The following is a 16,821-nucleotide window of genomic DNA, read 5'->3' as shown; positions in this document are numbered from 1 at the left end:
CCCGCAAGAGGACACAAAGCTGAGTACATTTGCACTAAGAATCCCTCTATTTTAAACCAAGATACGACTTTGTGGTCATTCTGTGAAACGTGCGAAAGCCACACCGACGAAACAACAGCTACACACAGTTTATTATCAGCTGAATCTGAAGGTAAGTGGGACTGCTTTAGTGCAGAAGGGAGGTCAGGAAACGGCAGCACTAAATAGTTACCATATATGGATCTGAACAAGGTCTTTGCACTTCACGAGTTCACCTTCGATGATCTCGGTTTATTGTAAAGATGACAGCTAGAATGGGTTGCGATGTGCAGAAAGATGCGACTGCAAATCTGCCATAATCCTCATCTGCCTTTGTTGTTCAGGGCTGTGGTGGATGTAATCATACATTACTGCTTCACTGTATGTCAAGTCTAGTGCATTGTACAATATTAATGCTGGAAATACAACGTTGAAATTCAACATGAAATTGCCTGTCAGCGCAGAGCTAAAAGAAATACAATTATTAACTGCATGATGTAGTATCGGCTGCTACCTTTATGATCCTCTCCTTATTATGCGTTTTTCTAGGTTCCTGGTGCATCACTGTGTGGATGTTGGAGGTTGCAACACATTGTGGGTAGAGCCAGCTGACCCACTGTTGGAGCATTAATAAACATGGTCCGGCTGGAGCTAGATCAAGTTGTGATGAGGAGGATGAAGGAGGAAGACATAGAGATGATTAAAGCTCTTATCAAGGTTTGTAGGACACATTCAAGTGTAGTCTGCCTTCATCTGGGTTATCTAGTCATCTCCTTTGGGGGACTGTGCTTATTTTTTTATTTTTGAACTTCTATTAAATCGTTTTCTTTACAGGAGGGCTGCGAGGGCACAGAAAATCGTCTCATCCTCCACATCCTCACTCGTCCACTCTGCCTCTTCATCTTAGCTGTTTTCTCCTCAATCCTACGCTGCCTTGTTCACTCCTTTATCCTTGCCCTCGCTATTCCTGTCTTCCTACTAATCATTTTTCTCAAGATCACCATGCCAAGGTCCACAGGGGTTCTGGGCAGCAGCCGTCCCTACTGGGACTACATTGGCAGCAGCCACCGGGGGACAGAGGAAGAGACACTGCAGAATCCCTATTGTAGGATCAGTGGAAAGACACCAATAACAAAAAGGGTGAGTCTACTGGAAATGTTTAGTTTTGTGCATATAATTTCATGCTAGTGTTCAAACATTGCAGCCATGTACCCTAATTACTTTTTTCAGCCAAGATGCAGAATATCATCCAAAGACAAGAACAAGGATGTGTCAACTGAAAAGATCACTCCAGAGAGGGAGCAGGCAGCAGGACAGGTCTGGGTGGCGGAGTGCGAGGGGGAAGTGGTTGGCTGTATATTTTGTGAGCCTGAGAGGCGGCCGGGCATCAGGAGGATCTGTAGGCTGGTGACAAGCAGTTGGTACCGAAGGGACGGCCTAGCTCGACTGTTTGTCCAGAGTCTGGAACAGAGAGAGAGGGAGATGGGAGCACACAGAATATATGCACATGTCCCCTATCCCTCCAAGGTGGGGGCGGCCTTCTTCACAAAACTGGGCTATCGACAACAGGGAGAGGGGGCTGATGAAGACAACGATGAAGAAACAAAGCTGGAAACACCAGAGAGAGGCTTTCTGGGATACCCCCTCAATAAGGTGTTTTACAAAGACTTGTGACTGACTGCTGATAGACTCGTACATTGGAAAAACTGACAGTGAGCCATGAAAAGGCTGAAGGTAAACAAGTCATAACAGAAGAGCAAACTGTGGATCTCTTAAAGCGACACTCTCATTACTGCAAGTGGATTATTTAAGTTGATAGTTTATTGAATTTTTGGGTTTTTTTATGCCAGTATTTATTTACTTGGTGTATTTCTATTTATAAGTTTTACTTCAGTGTTTACCTTTTTGTTATTATTTTAAAGCACAATGTCTTATTTTCCACACAAAACCAGTTACTGATCATTATTTAACAAGTCAAAAATGATATCACAATGCCTCAGGGCTGCTGTTCTCTATCATTTGTAATGAAATAAAATGGTTACCTTTAACGTCTGCACTGAAAATGCCTGCATTTTTATTTTTTTTTAAACTAAACACAGTAAATGGTATGGGGACATGCTTATTTGCACGTATTTGTGTGTGGAGCTGTAGAGATGTGTAGGAGGATGTAAAGTCACTGTATAGGAAGTATGTGTGGTTTATGTGAATCTGCACTCTTTGGCTGCCACTGCTTACCCCCATTTACAGTATGTAGGTTCATGAGTCTGCAAAAAGTAATGCTTCCTTACTTGTTTTCAGCTTTCTCTTTTTTCTTGGTTTCCTGTGTAAAATTTTACACAATCAGGGAATGTGAATTCAATATTATGACCTCACTGATGAGAAAATGGTGATATGCATGAGTTGAATAACAGGTTGATAGACTGTTAGTGACAATATCATTATTTGTGTTTCTTTATATTATGATTAAAATTTTCATATTCTTTCTGCTTTCAAGTATTTCATTATTTTTCATGTTGTTTTAGGTTCAATGCTCTCAACTGCGTAACTGCTTCTAAAACAAAATAAAAACTAAATCATAAAGGAATAACTTTGGGCTCCCCTATTTTAACTCTGTGGTAAGATCCATAAATATGAAATTGGCTCAATAATCATGATGACTATAGATTATATTACTTGAAACTAAAGTAACTGTCAGTTGCAACCCTAATATACCAACTTAAATCCACATTGATATTAGTGTTCAAAACTCATTTGCATCCAGATTTCAGCACAGCACAAAACGTCTCATGAATGTGTGTGGTTTGCAGGTGAATGGCAGTTTATGTATCTAAGTGTGGAAATGCACACAGCTCCAGTCTGAGGCTAACCTATATATGGTTAGCAGCCCTCACGCTTGCATTGCGAATCTACCCTACTGCTAACCTCAGATGATGTCGGTGTAGCATCAACATGCCACAGATAAACACCACAAGATGTTTGTTCAATGTTAATGTGTCTGGGAAGGAGGCATATCACACCTGACGTGAAGTCAAATATAAGCTTATGCTTTACTGCAAGCGCTTCATCATGCAAGCTGTTGCGGAAAATCAGTGTCCTTTAATTAACTTTGATGACAGAGCTCAGTTGTGACTGCACAACTAAGTGTGTGGTCAGGCCATTTCCACCTTATAAAAGCTGTATTTTCACTTGTGACACTTTTTGGTCATCAGGTCATTTCTTCATGACTGCCAAAAAGCAGACACCTGTTAGCAGGGCCTCTGCCTGCCTGATCTGTAGCTATTATTGTTGTCAGGAAACAGATGTGAGTTCACACACTGGAAAGAAAGTCTGTTTGTGACTGTGGTCATGTGCGTCTGCACGGTATGGCTGTGTGTAAGTGTGTGTGTGTGCGTATGCGCGTGTGAAGGGTGTGGGCGGGTGGGTTTCGGAAAGTATGACTTGGCATTTCCTACATCCGGTTTCTGCCCCTGACTATGGGCTAAATGCACAGCCATGTCTGGCCATATTGAACTACTCCACCACACACACACACACACACACACACAGACAGCACACAGGAGGGGTGGTAGTGCATGAGAGTGTCCATGTGTGACTGTGAGATGACCTTGGTCAGCTGTGGTCAAACCCAGAGAGCTGGGTGGGAAGTGGTTTCATATAGTTTGGCATTTGATCAGCCTCTTGAAGTCAGGAAAAGACACATGCACACAAGATCAAATGAGCAGAGACATTAGTCTTAGTGCACTGTCAGAGTAATGCAATATGATGTGAAGTTCCTTTGGGCATACAGACACACATAGACATGAATCACTCTAAATTTTGAGGCACCACACAATCACAGGATAAATTAGGTGAATTTGTTCCAGATGATGTATAACATATAGACTGTGTTAATGACATGCTCCTACAGATGTTTAACACACACAGACACACACACACACACGCGCGCATGCACATGCACGTACAGATGAGCTCCAAAAACAACCACCCTGGGAAACGGTGAATTCCCCAAACCACAGAGTGCATGAGAGGGTGAGGGGAGTCATGGGAAAGCAGGATGGCTGCATGTAGTACCACTGAGTGAGCGGCCAGAGCTAAAACAGACAGAGCAGAGAAAAGACCAGAGCAAAATAATACACATCCTGATTTGGCAAGGGCGGATGACAGCATCTGATGGTTCAAAGGCTTATGAGTGAGATTTATCCACACACTGTGGTCACTCAGCTGGCCAGCCAGACTAGCAAACACATAGGGTGAGGGAGGTCGATTACAGTTCTGCTCCCTGCCTGACAGAGTTTGGGAAAACCCAGATCAGAAGTAGGTGTCAGGTCCTCCAAGGTCTGGTAACGCCTAAGACTCCACCAAACCTTCAGCCCTAGAGGGGTGGAGATGCAGGTGGGCGACATAGGTGGAATGGGTTAACTGAAGGGGTCAGTGGCAATCCCTCTAACAATCAAGGTGAAAAGGTTTCTAGGAGGTTCTTACTTGATGATGTGGGAAATCGAAAGTGGAGGAGCCTGTGACTGGACAAGTCTCAAGTGTTTGGAAAATTCCAGCCAGCTGGCACAGTATACTGACGTCTATGAAAAACTCCAAAGGTTACAAATTGCGTAAAACACTCTTCTCGTGCGTGGTCACTCTGATTATTTTGTAAAATGTATGTTGTGTAATTTGCCTGCTCGAGAAATTTCCTTTAATCCTCCCAAAAGAATTGTCTCATTTTAACATTATGTGGACTTAAGTTAAGTTAAGTTAAGAGTTTTTAAAACCTACCATGCTATCTTTAAAAAGAAAATGACAGAATGCTTATTTACTTGTAGGTTTAATTATGTTGCAGCAAGACAATACAATTTACCCATCTCTTTTCTGTCACGCCCGACAAACACATTTTAAATTTCATCACCCAACCAGAAGCTGCCCCTGTTGTATGCAGGATGTTTATGATTAGAGATATATGTTCTCAGTTACTTCCCCTTAACCCCCCATCACACCATCACACACCATCACACACCATCACACACTATCACACACTAACACACACACACATACACTTTCAGTCTTTCTCATTTACCTCATTGTATTACCCATGCATGCTGAGTGACAAAGCAAAGCGCATCTTTCGAAATGATTACAAAGCTAGACAGGTGAGCGAAACTGATTCATTTAATTTATATGTCTTTTTGTCTTTATAAAAGTTGCACATGGTGCCATTATATGGCAGAAATTTACATAAAGTTGTGTTTTTATTGATACATTTACCATACTACCAAACCTTTGCACATAGCTGATATTTATCAATGGAAATTTTGTATGAGTAATTATGACACTATGCTCCTTAGCATGCTAAACTGAGGTTTATTTATTGATTGAGTGTTTAATAACTGCACTGGTTTCGGGAAAGGTTGTGAAAGTGAGAGTGAGAGAAAGTGAGAATGCAAGCGGCTCCTTACCGTCCATTGCTCATATATGGTTAACCTATGGTTCTACATGTTTATTTTATAGTTTATTTTATTATTTAAGTTATTAGAATAAAACTTGAATTCATGTGTGAGTCACCTGAATAATAAAAAAGTAAAATGGAAATCAGCTCCTAAACCAAGTTTCTGCTGCACACCAATAAAATTATCTTTGACTAATCATTTAGATTTTTGTAAATGCATTTAGTCTTAAAGAAATCTTTAAAATTCTTAATGTAAGCTATATTAATGCCAATTGTTGTTCTTGTATCACATGCTGTTAACTAATAAAAAGCTTATTTTCTTGCTCAGTGTGCTTTTGCCCAAAAAAAAGTTTATTTTCCATTACAAAAATGTGCGCTGGGCAAGAGGACGGAATGAGACATACCTCTGCTTTGTAGTGAAGAGACGAGTGGGACCAGACTCCATGACCTTTGACTTTGGACACTTCCGCAATCGCAATAACTGTCATGCAGAGGTACGTAATGTAGGTAAAATAGGGCAGCAAATGAGGGCATATGAGGTAGGTCTGTAGAGTAGAGGGGCAGAAAATAACAAATGAATAAAAAAAATTTAAGTATAGGATGATTACATCCCGATTAGCTTCTCCACTTTTTCTCCTACAGATGCTGTTCCTACGCTACTTGGGAGCCTTGTGCCCTGGTCTGTGGGGGTATGGAGTGACAGGAGAGAGGAAGCTCAGTTACTCCATCACCTGGTTCTGCTCCTGGTCTCCCTGTGCTGACTGCTCCTTCAGGCTGGCACAGTTCCTCAGCAAGACGCCCAACCTTCGCCTCAGGATCTTTGTCTCACGCCTTTATTTCTGTGATATAGAGGACAGCCGGGAGCGAGAGGGTTTGAGGATGCTAAAAAAAGCTGGAGTGCAAATAACAGTCATGAGTTACAAAGGTGGAGGCATTCATCTGTGTATATGTAATAGAAATATAGAGCTACACACTTACTGAGCTCAAAAAATTCCATGTGCAAAGTCATTGTTTAGCTTGTTATAATGACCTTTGGACGTCATCAACTTTTTTTTTTTTTTTTATATATCTCTTCAGATTTTTTCTATTGCTGGCAGACCTTTGTGGCTCGAAATCAGAGCAAATTCAAAGCCTGGGCTGAGTTGCATCAAAATTCAGTTCGTCTTGCCAGAAAACTTCAACGCATTCTCCAGGTAGAGGATTAATCTTACAACATGTTTTTCTACAACCAAGAAGGTTTGGCCACACCTGTGGTGACTTGTTCAAAATCAAATAATGTCATGTTTTCTTTCTTTTTTTCTCATCTCTCAGCCATGTGAAACAGAGGATTTGAGAGATGCCTTCAAACTTCTTGGACTGTGAAAAACATTTCTGACTTCCTGCTGCACTGATCTATTATTATGTCAGAGTTAAAGACATTTTGTCCATCACTACAACTGCTACCCTGAGAGTGGAAAAACAACTGAGAAAAAAAAATGCTTTCACGTTATGGCAAGGCTTTAACTGTACCTCGCTGCTGCTTATTGTTTCTCTGGTAATGTGAAATAAAATTATACACAACTAGATTTGGTCTTGCGTTACTAATGAATATTAATATTTTGTTTGCAAGTAGGTTGGCTAAAAATGAAGCCGGAACCAAAGTGACAGAAATGATTGACGGCGTGTTAATCGTGGCTGCACAACAACAAACAAATAAACGTCGACTCGGAGGGGCGGCAGGATAGTGATGGCTATAAAGTTATAAAACACTGATTAAATAGTGACAAAGACCACAACGTTTGGAGATATGATCACGCTAGGCCTACTGAATTACTTTTGGAAATTGGAAGCTCGGCGTATTTCATTAGCATTAGCATTTTGTTGGGGCGATGGGGGCAGGTGGTACCTGAAGAGTCCCCCTTTTCTAATGTTTTGTGAATCACCTAACCCTAATGCCTTAAAACAAAAAACCCGTCCTCTTCTAAATATTTGGATGATCTTCCTCTTTCCTGCATCGTTTACTGTGGAGGTATGTGAAAAAAAACTATGCAACAACTTCTCAGCGTTTCGTTACATCCATCCGACAGATTTTTTTTAATCCACATGGTTTATGTGTTTTGGAAATATATGAAAGCCACAGATGAATTGCCTTTTTCCAGGAAATGTTTTGTTAGCTTTGAAATACCAATGTATGCTAGCACATGACAGCACATGGAGAGGCTTTAAAGCTTCTTGGTTTCATTCGTCGCTGCGCTCCTTCGTGTGTAAATCGGTGGAATGCTCCTTTAAGGGCATCCGTGACAGCAGTGTGTGCGCAAATACTCCGTCTATTACGGTCATGCAGCCGTTAACGCCGCGCGGACACACCGTCACCACCGCCGGCGCACACCGACCGGGTAAAAGTCAAGATGGCGACCGAGGGTCAGTTCGAGTACGAGTCCGTTCTCTGTGTCAAACCTGAAGTCAACGTTTACCGTATCCCACCGAGAGCATCCAACCGGGCTATCAGGTGAGCTGGAGGGGTGGAGGGGTGGAGGGGTGGTGGCGGGGGGCGCAGCGGCCTAATTACCGACCCAGCATCCGCGAGCCGTGCCCGCTGGAAGCTGTTGCCCCGGCGACCTACCGACCGCCAACATATCCGAGTCACGCAGCCTCACGCAGCCTCACGCAGCGGCCTGTCACACACACACAGCTTGGTTTTCACAAGGTCACGGTGGGAAACACGCTGCCGATGTTCGGGGTTTGCACCTGCAGATGGAGGCTACACCTTAATGCCTCCACCGCTCAAAGAGGCTTGTTTTACGCAGTTAGGGAGCTCAGTTTTGCTCTCGTGGTTCATATTCCGCCTGCTTGACCTTTTCTGTAGTAGGTCATATAGTAGAAACACTCCTGTGGCAGCAAAGAAGATTTGCTCAAGGACACTTCAGCAGAGACGATGCTGTTTATTGCGCATGAACAGGGGATGCTCCAGGTGATCTTTAAAAAGCTGACATTGGACTGTTTATCTCCATTTTTCATTGGCCGGCCCTTCAACCTGCTGCAGCTGCATCTGAGTGGACACGACTCCAACCAAACAGTAGCACAGGCCCCACGAGACACATGATTGGTTAACCAGTGACCATATGTCCTGTGAGTAAGGGCGATGATGTAACATTTTAGCCTAAGTCTCAGGGAGATGCCCGTGTGACGTTTAAGTCACGTTCAATTATCTTAGAAAATAACTAACAGGGTGTAGCACTTTGTTATAAGTGACATGAAAACAAAAATGTGCACAGAAAATAAAACGTTGGGTTTTCTTGTTCTCCACGTCAACATTACTCTTGTCAAATTGCTGTCACTAACTCACCTACAGCTAATTCACGTTACCCCCCTGTATGTGTGTGTGTCAGAGCTGCTGATTGGAAGCTGGATGCTCCTGACTGGACGGGACGCATGCGTGTAACCGCCCGGGGTAAAGTGGCCTACGTGAAATTGGAGGACAAAATCTCTGGTGAGAGAGAAGCAGACAGGACAGCGCCATTGTTTACTGGCATTGCTGCTGTCATAAATCATTTCACTGTGTAGTCTCCTGTCTCCCATCATCCTCTGTTACTCATCTCTTCCAAGGTGACCCAGCCCACATCCAAGCGTGCAGTTTATTTTGAAGCAAACAGGCTGATGTTTCTGTCAAAGCATTTTAGGGACTTTTAGGGCTTGTTTTTCTCATATTTTACATGCGAAAACTGGAAGCTGGCTCTTTTTAACAAAATGTGTCCAACATTGAAAACAGAAAAATTCCTTTCTTAGGCAGCTTTGGAAAAGAAACTCTTTTTTTCATGATCCAAATAGTCTCTGAATTGTTTTCCAAACAGATAATGAACATGTTTTTTTGTTCTATTCTACAGGGGAACTGTTTGCCCAGGCACCAGTGGAAGAGTACCCTGGCATTGCAGTGGAAACAGTCAGTGACTCAAGCCGTTACTTTGTGCTTCGCATCCAGGATGACAACGGTGGATCAACTGTTTGTTGCTAAGCAATAAATATTTTGTAAATGTGCTCATAATTTAGAGGATAACATGTTTGAATAGGGTGGTCCAGGGAGGATTTAGCCCACAATTTATCAGTGCACTACATCTTGGGAAATGTTAACTGTAAAGTAAAAGTTATTGTGCATAGCTAAGAGGTTTCCTATGTTTTTGTTTGCAATCCTGCAAAGGTAAGTTAAAATTCTAACCCTTGTTTCTTGACTTCATGTCTCTCATAGGCCGCAGTGCATTCATAGGCATTGGATTTGGAGACCGAGGCGATGCCTTTGATTTCAATGTTGCACTTCAGGACCACTTCAAGTATGCAGCTGCTTTGTAGTGTGTCATGAATTAGTGGTGAATGAATATGATCTATTTTTAAGCTCTCTTTAATCTTTACACATCTGTCTTCATCCTTGTTTTCCAGGTGGGTGAAACAGGAAAATGAACTTTCCAAGCAGGCACAGGCTCCAGACACCACTCCAAAACTGGACCTGGGTTTCAAAGAAGGACAAACAATTACTCTCAATATAGGGGTGACCTTATTTTCTAAAAATGTATGAGTGTAAGCTTGATGTTGACTGGAGTTTGGTGGCAAATCTCTTCAAAGTTTTGCAGCATTGTTGAATTATGTCTGTTCTCCAAAGTTGTACTATTTAAATTAACCACACTGAGTGACAGTTTATATTGATTAACAATTTGGCTTGAATTTATAACCATCAGGTTTTATGCCTTGATGTATTGTAAGTGAAACCCGCATGTGCTCAGCCAATTTTGTTTTTCCCTTTTATACTTTCTCTAGCAATCAAAAAAGAAGGAAAGGTCTCGTCCACAGAGTTCAGGTGGCATTGGGCTTCTGCCACCTCCTCCAGGGGGCAAGCTAGCGCCACCCCCTTCATCCAGATCTACCAATCATAATACGCAACCGCCTGCAGGGGGAAGTGATACTGGTAGGTAGTTGCGGTATATGTGATAATGATAGTCGTTTTTAATGTGTTGTGTGTCTGGTGTCAGGTGTGGGAGTGGCTGGTCTGTGTACACTTTATTGTATTCATATTGATTTATCCTATATATTGTAACGTATTTTATGGTTTCACGTTAAATGTTTAAATGAATTCCTTTATTTTAATAATCACAATGAAAAAAAGATAGTTTTCCTGTTTATAAAGTATCTGAAAACATTTTTAACCCCAGAGCACAGAAATTCACCCAATTACAATATTCTTTGAAGTTCTTGTCTGTTTTTCTGATACACTTAGAAGTAAAGACGTAAGAAGATAAAACCTTTTGCAAAGACCCTCAAATGTAACTAAATAATGATGGATAGATTTCACTCATTATCAGCTTTAAGAGATCACGATCATTATTAAACATTTGGCAAAAGCATCCATGAGCTAGCACACCATCTTCCTCTGAGACAACTAGTCTAATCTTGATTAACATATACAAAGCAGTGTCTTGGAAATGGTAACAAAGTAAGGTGGAGCATTATTAATGCCTTATCCCAGTGCCCTACTCCCATGTGAAACCTATGCAGGTTGTTAGAGATAGTCTCAGCAGTTTCACTGACAGTGGGACATGAAATGTGTCCTTACTGTGACGCCTCAGGAGTCTGGCAGAATCAAAGTTCATATAAATGGGCAATGTGAAGCGGAGGAAAGTTATATCTTTGGTTAAAGTTTATATTTCTTTGGTCCCACTGAGGTCTGTTGTAAAACTATTTCCAGAGCAGCACTTGTATCCACAGTCTTTACAATGAAGGTGTTGAGTGCAATGCTGACCCATAGGAATATCAGCCAAAACTATGACAAATTGACTCCAGTTGTAAAATACTCTTTAAATCCGCTTAAAAAAAAAAGAAAAGACCACTATCCTGTTTGGCCCTCTTTAAAGTAGCAGGTTTTGTTTTGTTTTGATTTTTCAGTCAAATCACATTTATTTACAAAAATGAAACTTCTTGTCCTTTTCAGTATTCCCCTAGTTGAACTGATCTGTCCACTGCTTCAGTTTCACAGGCTGTGAGATATCTGCAGCCATCAGGACACTGAAAAACATTTTCAGCTTCAGCAGCAGTTTTTCTCCACACAAATTATGTCTTGAATTCTCAGGATGTTAAATATGAGATAGTTCATAAGAGAACGACTCATTGCTTTTGAGTTTGAATGTAACTTTCAAAAGCTTTGGGCAACGCAACTAAAATCCCATTTACCTCCACTGAAGTAGGTGGTTTCAGAGGTTGTGTTCTCAAAATCTTAGTATGGAATCTTGAGTGTGGAAACATTGTTTATAAGTATTGTAAATAAGTTTTTATTTATCATTGTTGTGAACCAACCTCTATCAAAATACAATTTTTCAGGCTTCGAAGATTTTTTTCCTTGTTTATCAGTGAATTTTTTTATGCCTGAAATTGCTCAAAAATCACATATTCCATTTTAAACATGCGAATGTATTAATAAAAATTGTTACTCTTTTTCTTTCTTTTTTAACCTACCAGGTTGCTTGTTAGACCTGGACTCTAGTAACTCCAACTCAGTGGCTCCATCTAACTTCACCACCACAGCCAGCTCAGACCTGTAGGAAGACTTTGACTCTGTATTCCCAAAGTGAGGAGAAGTTGACTCTGCTTAATCAATCATATTTCTCTGTAAACTTATGCACCACTTTTTGCAACTTAGTTTTCCCCATCAAGGGGTCCAGTATCTCTCCCTGCCAAGCAGGGTATCCCCCTGTACTTGTTTGTTTTTGCTTAGTTCAGTCCCTCTTGGCATTTGTTCTGGTTTTAGCCAGAGACGCACCACACCTCAAAGCACAGACTCAGTCAGAAAGATTCAGAACTACTGGCCGTCACCTTCCATCATCCTTCTTGGGGATTATCTTTCCTCTCTCCTTCTGTACATGTAATCAAGCTCTGTAGTTTCTATTTTACAGTTTGAATACAACCTTTGTCCATTTACTCCTCCTACCAATGTTGTATTTGCTCATTTGTGGTTGGGGGGAAAATAGGAAACGCAATCGGAAACATCTGATTAGGAAGACTAAAAGAATATTATAATGAATGAATCCTATGTACAGAGAATATTTATTTTAAATGTACATATTATCAGTATTGCCATTGGTGTTGCCATTTGTATGTAATGTAGCTTATTTTTGTCAAATTCTCCAGCGGGACTGACTATATGCACTGAATGACAGTCTAGTCTGTCTTTGTAGTTAGTAATGCTGCATTGAATGCAGATTAATGGAGATTCAGAATATTGCGAAGTTTACCGCAAAATGATTTTACTTGAAAGAAACCTGCTAGGCTGTCACTTATTGACAGTGTAGTTGTGCTCTTTAGCACTCTCTAGTGGGTCTGGGTGGCTCTACAGCATAATATTTACGAGAGGAGATGTCAAATTTAGATGCAGCTGTTGATCACATAATTCACTTGGGATGGGTCCCAGGCATTGCGTGAATAGTTTTCACTGTATATCAGTACAAAGAGACAGGGAAGTGTAGATGCTGGATGCGATGGAGTGTAAGCAGGGGAAAAACAGTCATCAAGTGCTTGCCTCAAGGGGAAATAAAGAAGATTTAGTCCACGTTATGTCAGCACAGCTGTTAGTGCTGAGAACTGGTGAGTCATTTAGGTCATGACCTCTTTCGTACTCAATGAATAGGCCTGTGTCTTTGTCCTGCCTCATCAATCTGGGAAGGACTTCTCCTTATTCATTCTTAATGAGAAGGTGAGCAGGTTGTAGACCTAAGTGACAGCATGTTATACCGTAAGAACAAGTTTTAACCGTGAAGTATAATTCTATGTTAAACTTTTATGTTATTAATGGTATTCTGATGCAGACCATTTCAACGTAGGACCAAGTTTGTGTTTGATGCAGTGTTTTGTGATGATATTGTCATTTACCAAGAGATGGATCTTGTTGCACTGATATCACATGCACATGGATTGTGAAAAGGGGTGTGATAATGGATGTTGGTTGGACCGCAGAGTATGAGTGTAAAGCCCTAACAACGTTTGTCAGTGTTTGTTTATTGTTCATATTGTATGTATTCCTCCCAAATGTTATTCTTAATTTAATATATATGTGTATGTAAGTGTATATGATATTGAATATGCAAAGAAAAATATAATTATATCACTTAATGATCATGATTTTTCTTTGTTTTTTTTCTCTCAAAATAAAATGCTTAAAATAGAAAACATTTAAAAAAAATGAGCTCATGAATGAACGTGGTTATACTTTATTGGCTACAATAGTGCACTTAATGCTGGATTGTCGATGAGTACCTTACAATCCCAAAGATCGGGTCTTTCTTTGTACAATGAAATGACTCAGTGCTGCTATAGGCCCATTACTACAGTACCTTAAATGGCTCGTAAACCATGGAAGACATGATCTGTGTCCAACAATACACAGATGAAATCAGCACACCTTCAGTATTCACACACAATTAAAAGACTAATACATACATATAGTTATAACTCAGCACGCTTCTGTTTGTGTGTGAGAGAAAGAAAAGGACCCCCAGGTGTTGAGCAGTGGATTTATGGTGTTATGGGCTGTTTTTATGACAACGCCCCTGGTTTTGCCTCTCTAAGGGACTCCATCCTCACTGGTGGTCACACTGGCATCCTGGGCCCATCAGGGCTTGTTTGCCCAGGTTTTGGGGTTGCTACGGCGACTGCGACAACGTTTTCTATTAGATGACCTCTCGAAACGTCTGGGCCACCCAGATAACTCTCTGCACAGCTCAGCTGCAGCAAGCAAAAGACACAGAGATTCCTTAAAGTGTGTGATCATGCACTCTGGCATATCAGACCTTGTTAACACAAGATATTCAGATATTCTCACCTTTCAGATACTCATCCTGCTGGCACACGGTCCTCATGCAGATCTCTTTGTTGATCACATAGACGCGAGGGAGGCTGTGTCAGAAACAGGAAAAATCAGAACGAATCAGAATTTTTAGGAATAAAGTAGATCAACAATGTTGTATCAATATATGTGCAAATTGATACATCAAGTGATATACTTAAATCAGTTTTAAAAACAATACTGATAATCACTGTATTGGAGTGAACTCACACTCGTAATGTATTGCTACATTTAAAGCAGTCATGGGTAGCCTGGAATTATAATTAGTTTATTCCTGTAAACTCTGCAGATCACCTGTAGAAACAAAGACCACCAATACATCTCTTGATGGGCTTGTGAACTGAGTACATCCTGGTGCAAGGATACATCTCCTCTCTACAGTCTGCAGGAGACAGGAGATATATTTTACAGTGTAACCATGCGCAGAAAAACCTGCATTAGTGTGAGTATTTTGTAGAGCAATGAGGCTCAGAGGTCGCCTCCAGATCACTCACTGGCTGGCAAGGAGCTTCCAGGTGCTACGGTGGCCTCTAGAAACAAGGAAAGAAAGGACGATGAGTGGGAAAACATCTTCCCAGTGACCCACATCAGTGACTCACAGGCCTACAGATGTCATGCAACACAACTTGTCCTGATCTGAAGTGTGATTTATAAGATGAGGAGCATTACCAGACTCCTGGGCTTGGGCTACAGCTGTGAGCACTGTGGAACAGAAACCACATGAGGGGAGTGTTTCACAGCATAAAAACAAACACGCAGCGACTCAACCGTAATTAAACACGATGATTTGTGTGTTCTGTTTGGCACCGTTACCGTGGAAACTGCAGAGGAGCAGGACCACTGGAAGACTGCCCATTCCTTCAACTTGTAAGGGGTACGCTTTACAAGCTGGAGGAAACCAAAGAGGAAAAGAGTCAGGATGATTTCACAGAGTGGAACTGTTCAATATCCTCTCTCCAGATTTTTGTGCTGTTTATGTTTCCTCTAATCTCCCTGCATATAAATGCTCCCCGTGTTCCAGGTCGCTGTAATGTTTTCCCTTCAGTTTTTGCTCCAGCTAGTAACACAGAGAGCAGCACAATGTTTTGGGTAACAGACAAGTTGTCAACATTACAGAGAGAGAGAGCCTGATGTCATTTTGCTGTGGAATATGTTCTACACACTCTGGCGTTTATTGGACTGCATGTAAACAGCAACTGAAGAAAAGATCACCTGAAAAGCATTTTTCTTTCTGTGTCTGAAACTGTTTTTCCTCTTGCTTTCAGTCCCCTCTTTCTTTTTCTCCTCTCCCTCCCTGTGTCATTCCTCTTGTGATGTGTCAGGGTAACTTTGGAGTCCAAGATGTGAGTTCTCTCAAAAGAATGTGTGTTTTTTTTGTGCCCTATTTGAGCTACCCTCCACCCCGCCTCTGTTACAGTTGCACATTCTTTTCCATCTTTCTTTTCATAGAAAATCTGGAGCTAAGGGTGTAATCACCGTGAACCAGTCCGAGCATGACAGTTTTGTCACAAGTTGTCTTTTCTGCAGCGATATTCCCAGAGTCACGCATTTGCAGTCGCTGACATGAGACTGGTTTAGCCTGAGGCATGCCCCTGTTGAGTGGTTTGTGAGTGACATGTTTTCCACTGCTTGTACTTACCGAGCTCTGCATGCAGCCACACGCATCACTTAGCTGAAAACTTGAATGCTGAAGTAAATCACTGAACACTCAAAAATGAATCCTAAACATTTCATGTTTATATCGATATATATAGGACAGATCCTTCCATCCATATCTTTGGAAGTAAGCTACCTTTCCCCTGCAGATGTTCCTATGTGCATTTCCTACAGCATGTGTCAAAATGAGGTGAGAAATAAGCATAATTAACTTGTACTCACAACTTATGCGGTCGTCCACAACTGCTTTAGTTTTAAGAATCTTTTGTCTTCTCCTTTTCCCCCTCCTTCCCTCTCCTTCTCCCTCCTCCTCCTCCTTCCAATCATCGTTTTCTGGCTTTTACTTTTTTTTTTCTTTTTTTTTTTTTTTTTGCTCCAATCTGTTAAAAATTTAGTATGCATGAAATCTGATGTAACACATATCTTTTTAACAATCATGTTGTCAGACCCTCTGTCAGGAGCGTATACAGCTCCAGTGTTTATTGTCTTTGCTTCTCTTCAGTTTCTCATCACTACATGAAACAAAACAGTCACACTTTCAGCATCCACAAAAAGAAGGGCTGCTCTTCTTCTTCCTTATGTAGACGACATTACTTCTGCATGGACACACAAATGTGAAAGGACTAAAATAGAAAGTAATGTTCAGTTTCATACGTTCATATGACGGTGACATGATGTTTGCATGCTAAAGGACATCAGCGGGCCAGGTATTGTCTGAATACATTTTCTGTTCTCCTGTTGTTTGGAGAGTGTGTCGATTTCTGAAGCTAAAGGACACAAAATAACAGAAATGTCCAATTGCAGGCCTTAATTTACACTTTTGCACTACTTAATGTAACCAGCAGGTGGGGCA

General features: G+C 41.2%; 4 protein-coding genes across 6 annotated transcripts; 3 read left to right on the top strand and 1 right to left on the bottom strand.

Moving 5' to 3' along the window:
* The first annotated feature begins 49 nt into the window (after positions 1-49).
* Positions 50-2,542, top strand: nat14 (N-acetyltransferase 14 (GCN5-related, putative)). The gene is made up of 4 exons (XM_029504108.1): positions 50-151; positions 568-735; positions 853-1,158; positions 1,249-2,542. Exons 2-4 carry the CDS (start codon positions 655-657, stop codon positions 1,690-1,692), a joined length of 831 nt encoding a protein of 276 aa, XP_029359968.1. The 5' UTR covers positions 50-151; positions 568-654; the 3' UTR covers positions 1,693-2,542.
* A 2,497-nt stretch (positions 2,543-5,039) lies between these two features.
* On the top strand, positions 5,040-6,981 carry aicda (activation-induced cytidine deaminase). Of its 3 annotated transcripts, none has more exons than XM_029504128.1 (5): positions 5,040-5,159; positions 5,784-5,949; positions 6,098-6,380; positions 6,533-6,648; positions 6,767-6,981. In XM_029504128.1, exons 1-5 carry the CDS (start codon positions 5,140-5,142, stop codon positions 6,815-6,817), a joined length of 636 nt encoding a protein of 211 aa, XP_029359988.1. In that variant the 5' UTR covers positions 5,040-5,139; the 3' UTR covers positions 6,818-6,981. The 3 variants fall into 3 exon arrangements, with proteins under 3 accessions (XP_029359988.1, XP_029359989.1, XP_029359987.1); XM_029504129.1 differs by having other exon boundaries at positions 5,068-5,159; positions 5,873-5,949; XM_029504127.1 differs by lacking the exon at positions 5,040-5,159 and having other exon boundaries at positions 5,713-5,949.
* An 831-nt stretch (positions 6,982-7,812) lies between these two features.
* LOC115044835 (adaptin ear-binding coat-associated protein 1-like) lies at positions 7,813-13,501 on the top strand. Its single transcript, XM_029504121.1, has 7 exons — positions 7,813-7,943; positions 8,824-8,924; positions 9,319-9,423; positions 9,678-9,759; positions 9,866-9,974; positions 10,241-10,388; positions 11,933-13,501. Exons 1-7 carry the CDS (start codon positions 7,843-7,845, stop codon positions 12,013-12,015), a joined length of 729 nt encoding a protein of 242 aa, XP_029359981.1. The 5' UTR covers positions 7,813-7,842; the 3' UTR covers positions 12,016-13,501.
* Positions 13,502-13,654: 153 nt separating this feature from the next.
* mfap5 (microfibril associated protein 5) lies at positions 13,655-16,273 on the bottom strand. Its single transcript, XM_029504143.1, has 7 exons — positions 16,191-16,273; positions 15,126-15,200; positions 14,982-15,014; positions 14,807-14,842; positions 14,607-14,694; positions 14,289-14,362; positions 13,655-14,191 (listed from the first exon to the last, which is right to left on the bottom strand). The coding sequence occupies exons 2-7, from the start codon at positions 15,166-15,168 to the stop codon at positions 14,079-14,081; spliced, it is 387 nt and encodes a 128-aa protein (XP_029360003.1). The 5' UTR covers positions 15,169-15,200; positions 16,191-16,273; the 3' UTR covers positions 13,655-14,078.
* Positions 16,274-16,821: the final 548 nt, after the last annotated feature.

Source organism: Echeneis naucrates, chromosome 6 (assembly GCF_900963305.1).
Source record: "Echeneis naucrates chromosome 6, fEcheNa1.1, whole genome shotgun sequence".
Classification (NCBI taxonomy): Eukaryota; Metazoa; Chordata; class Actinopteri; order Carangiformes; family Echeneidae; genus Echeneis; species Echeneis naucrates.
The sequence above is the reverse complement of the archived record's forward strand: the minus strand, read 5'-3'. Positions and strand labels throughout refer to the sequence as shown.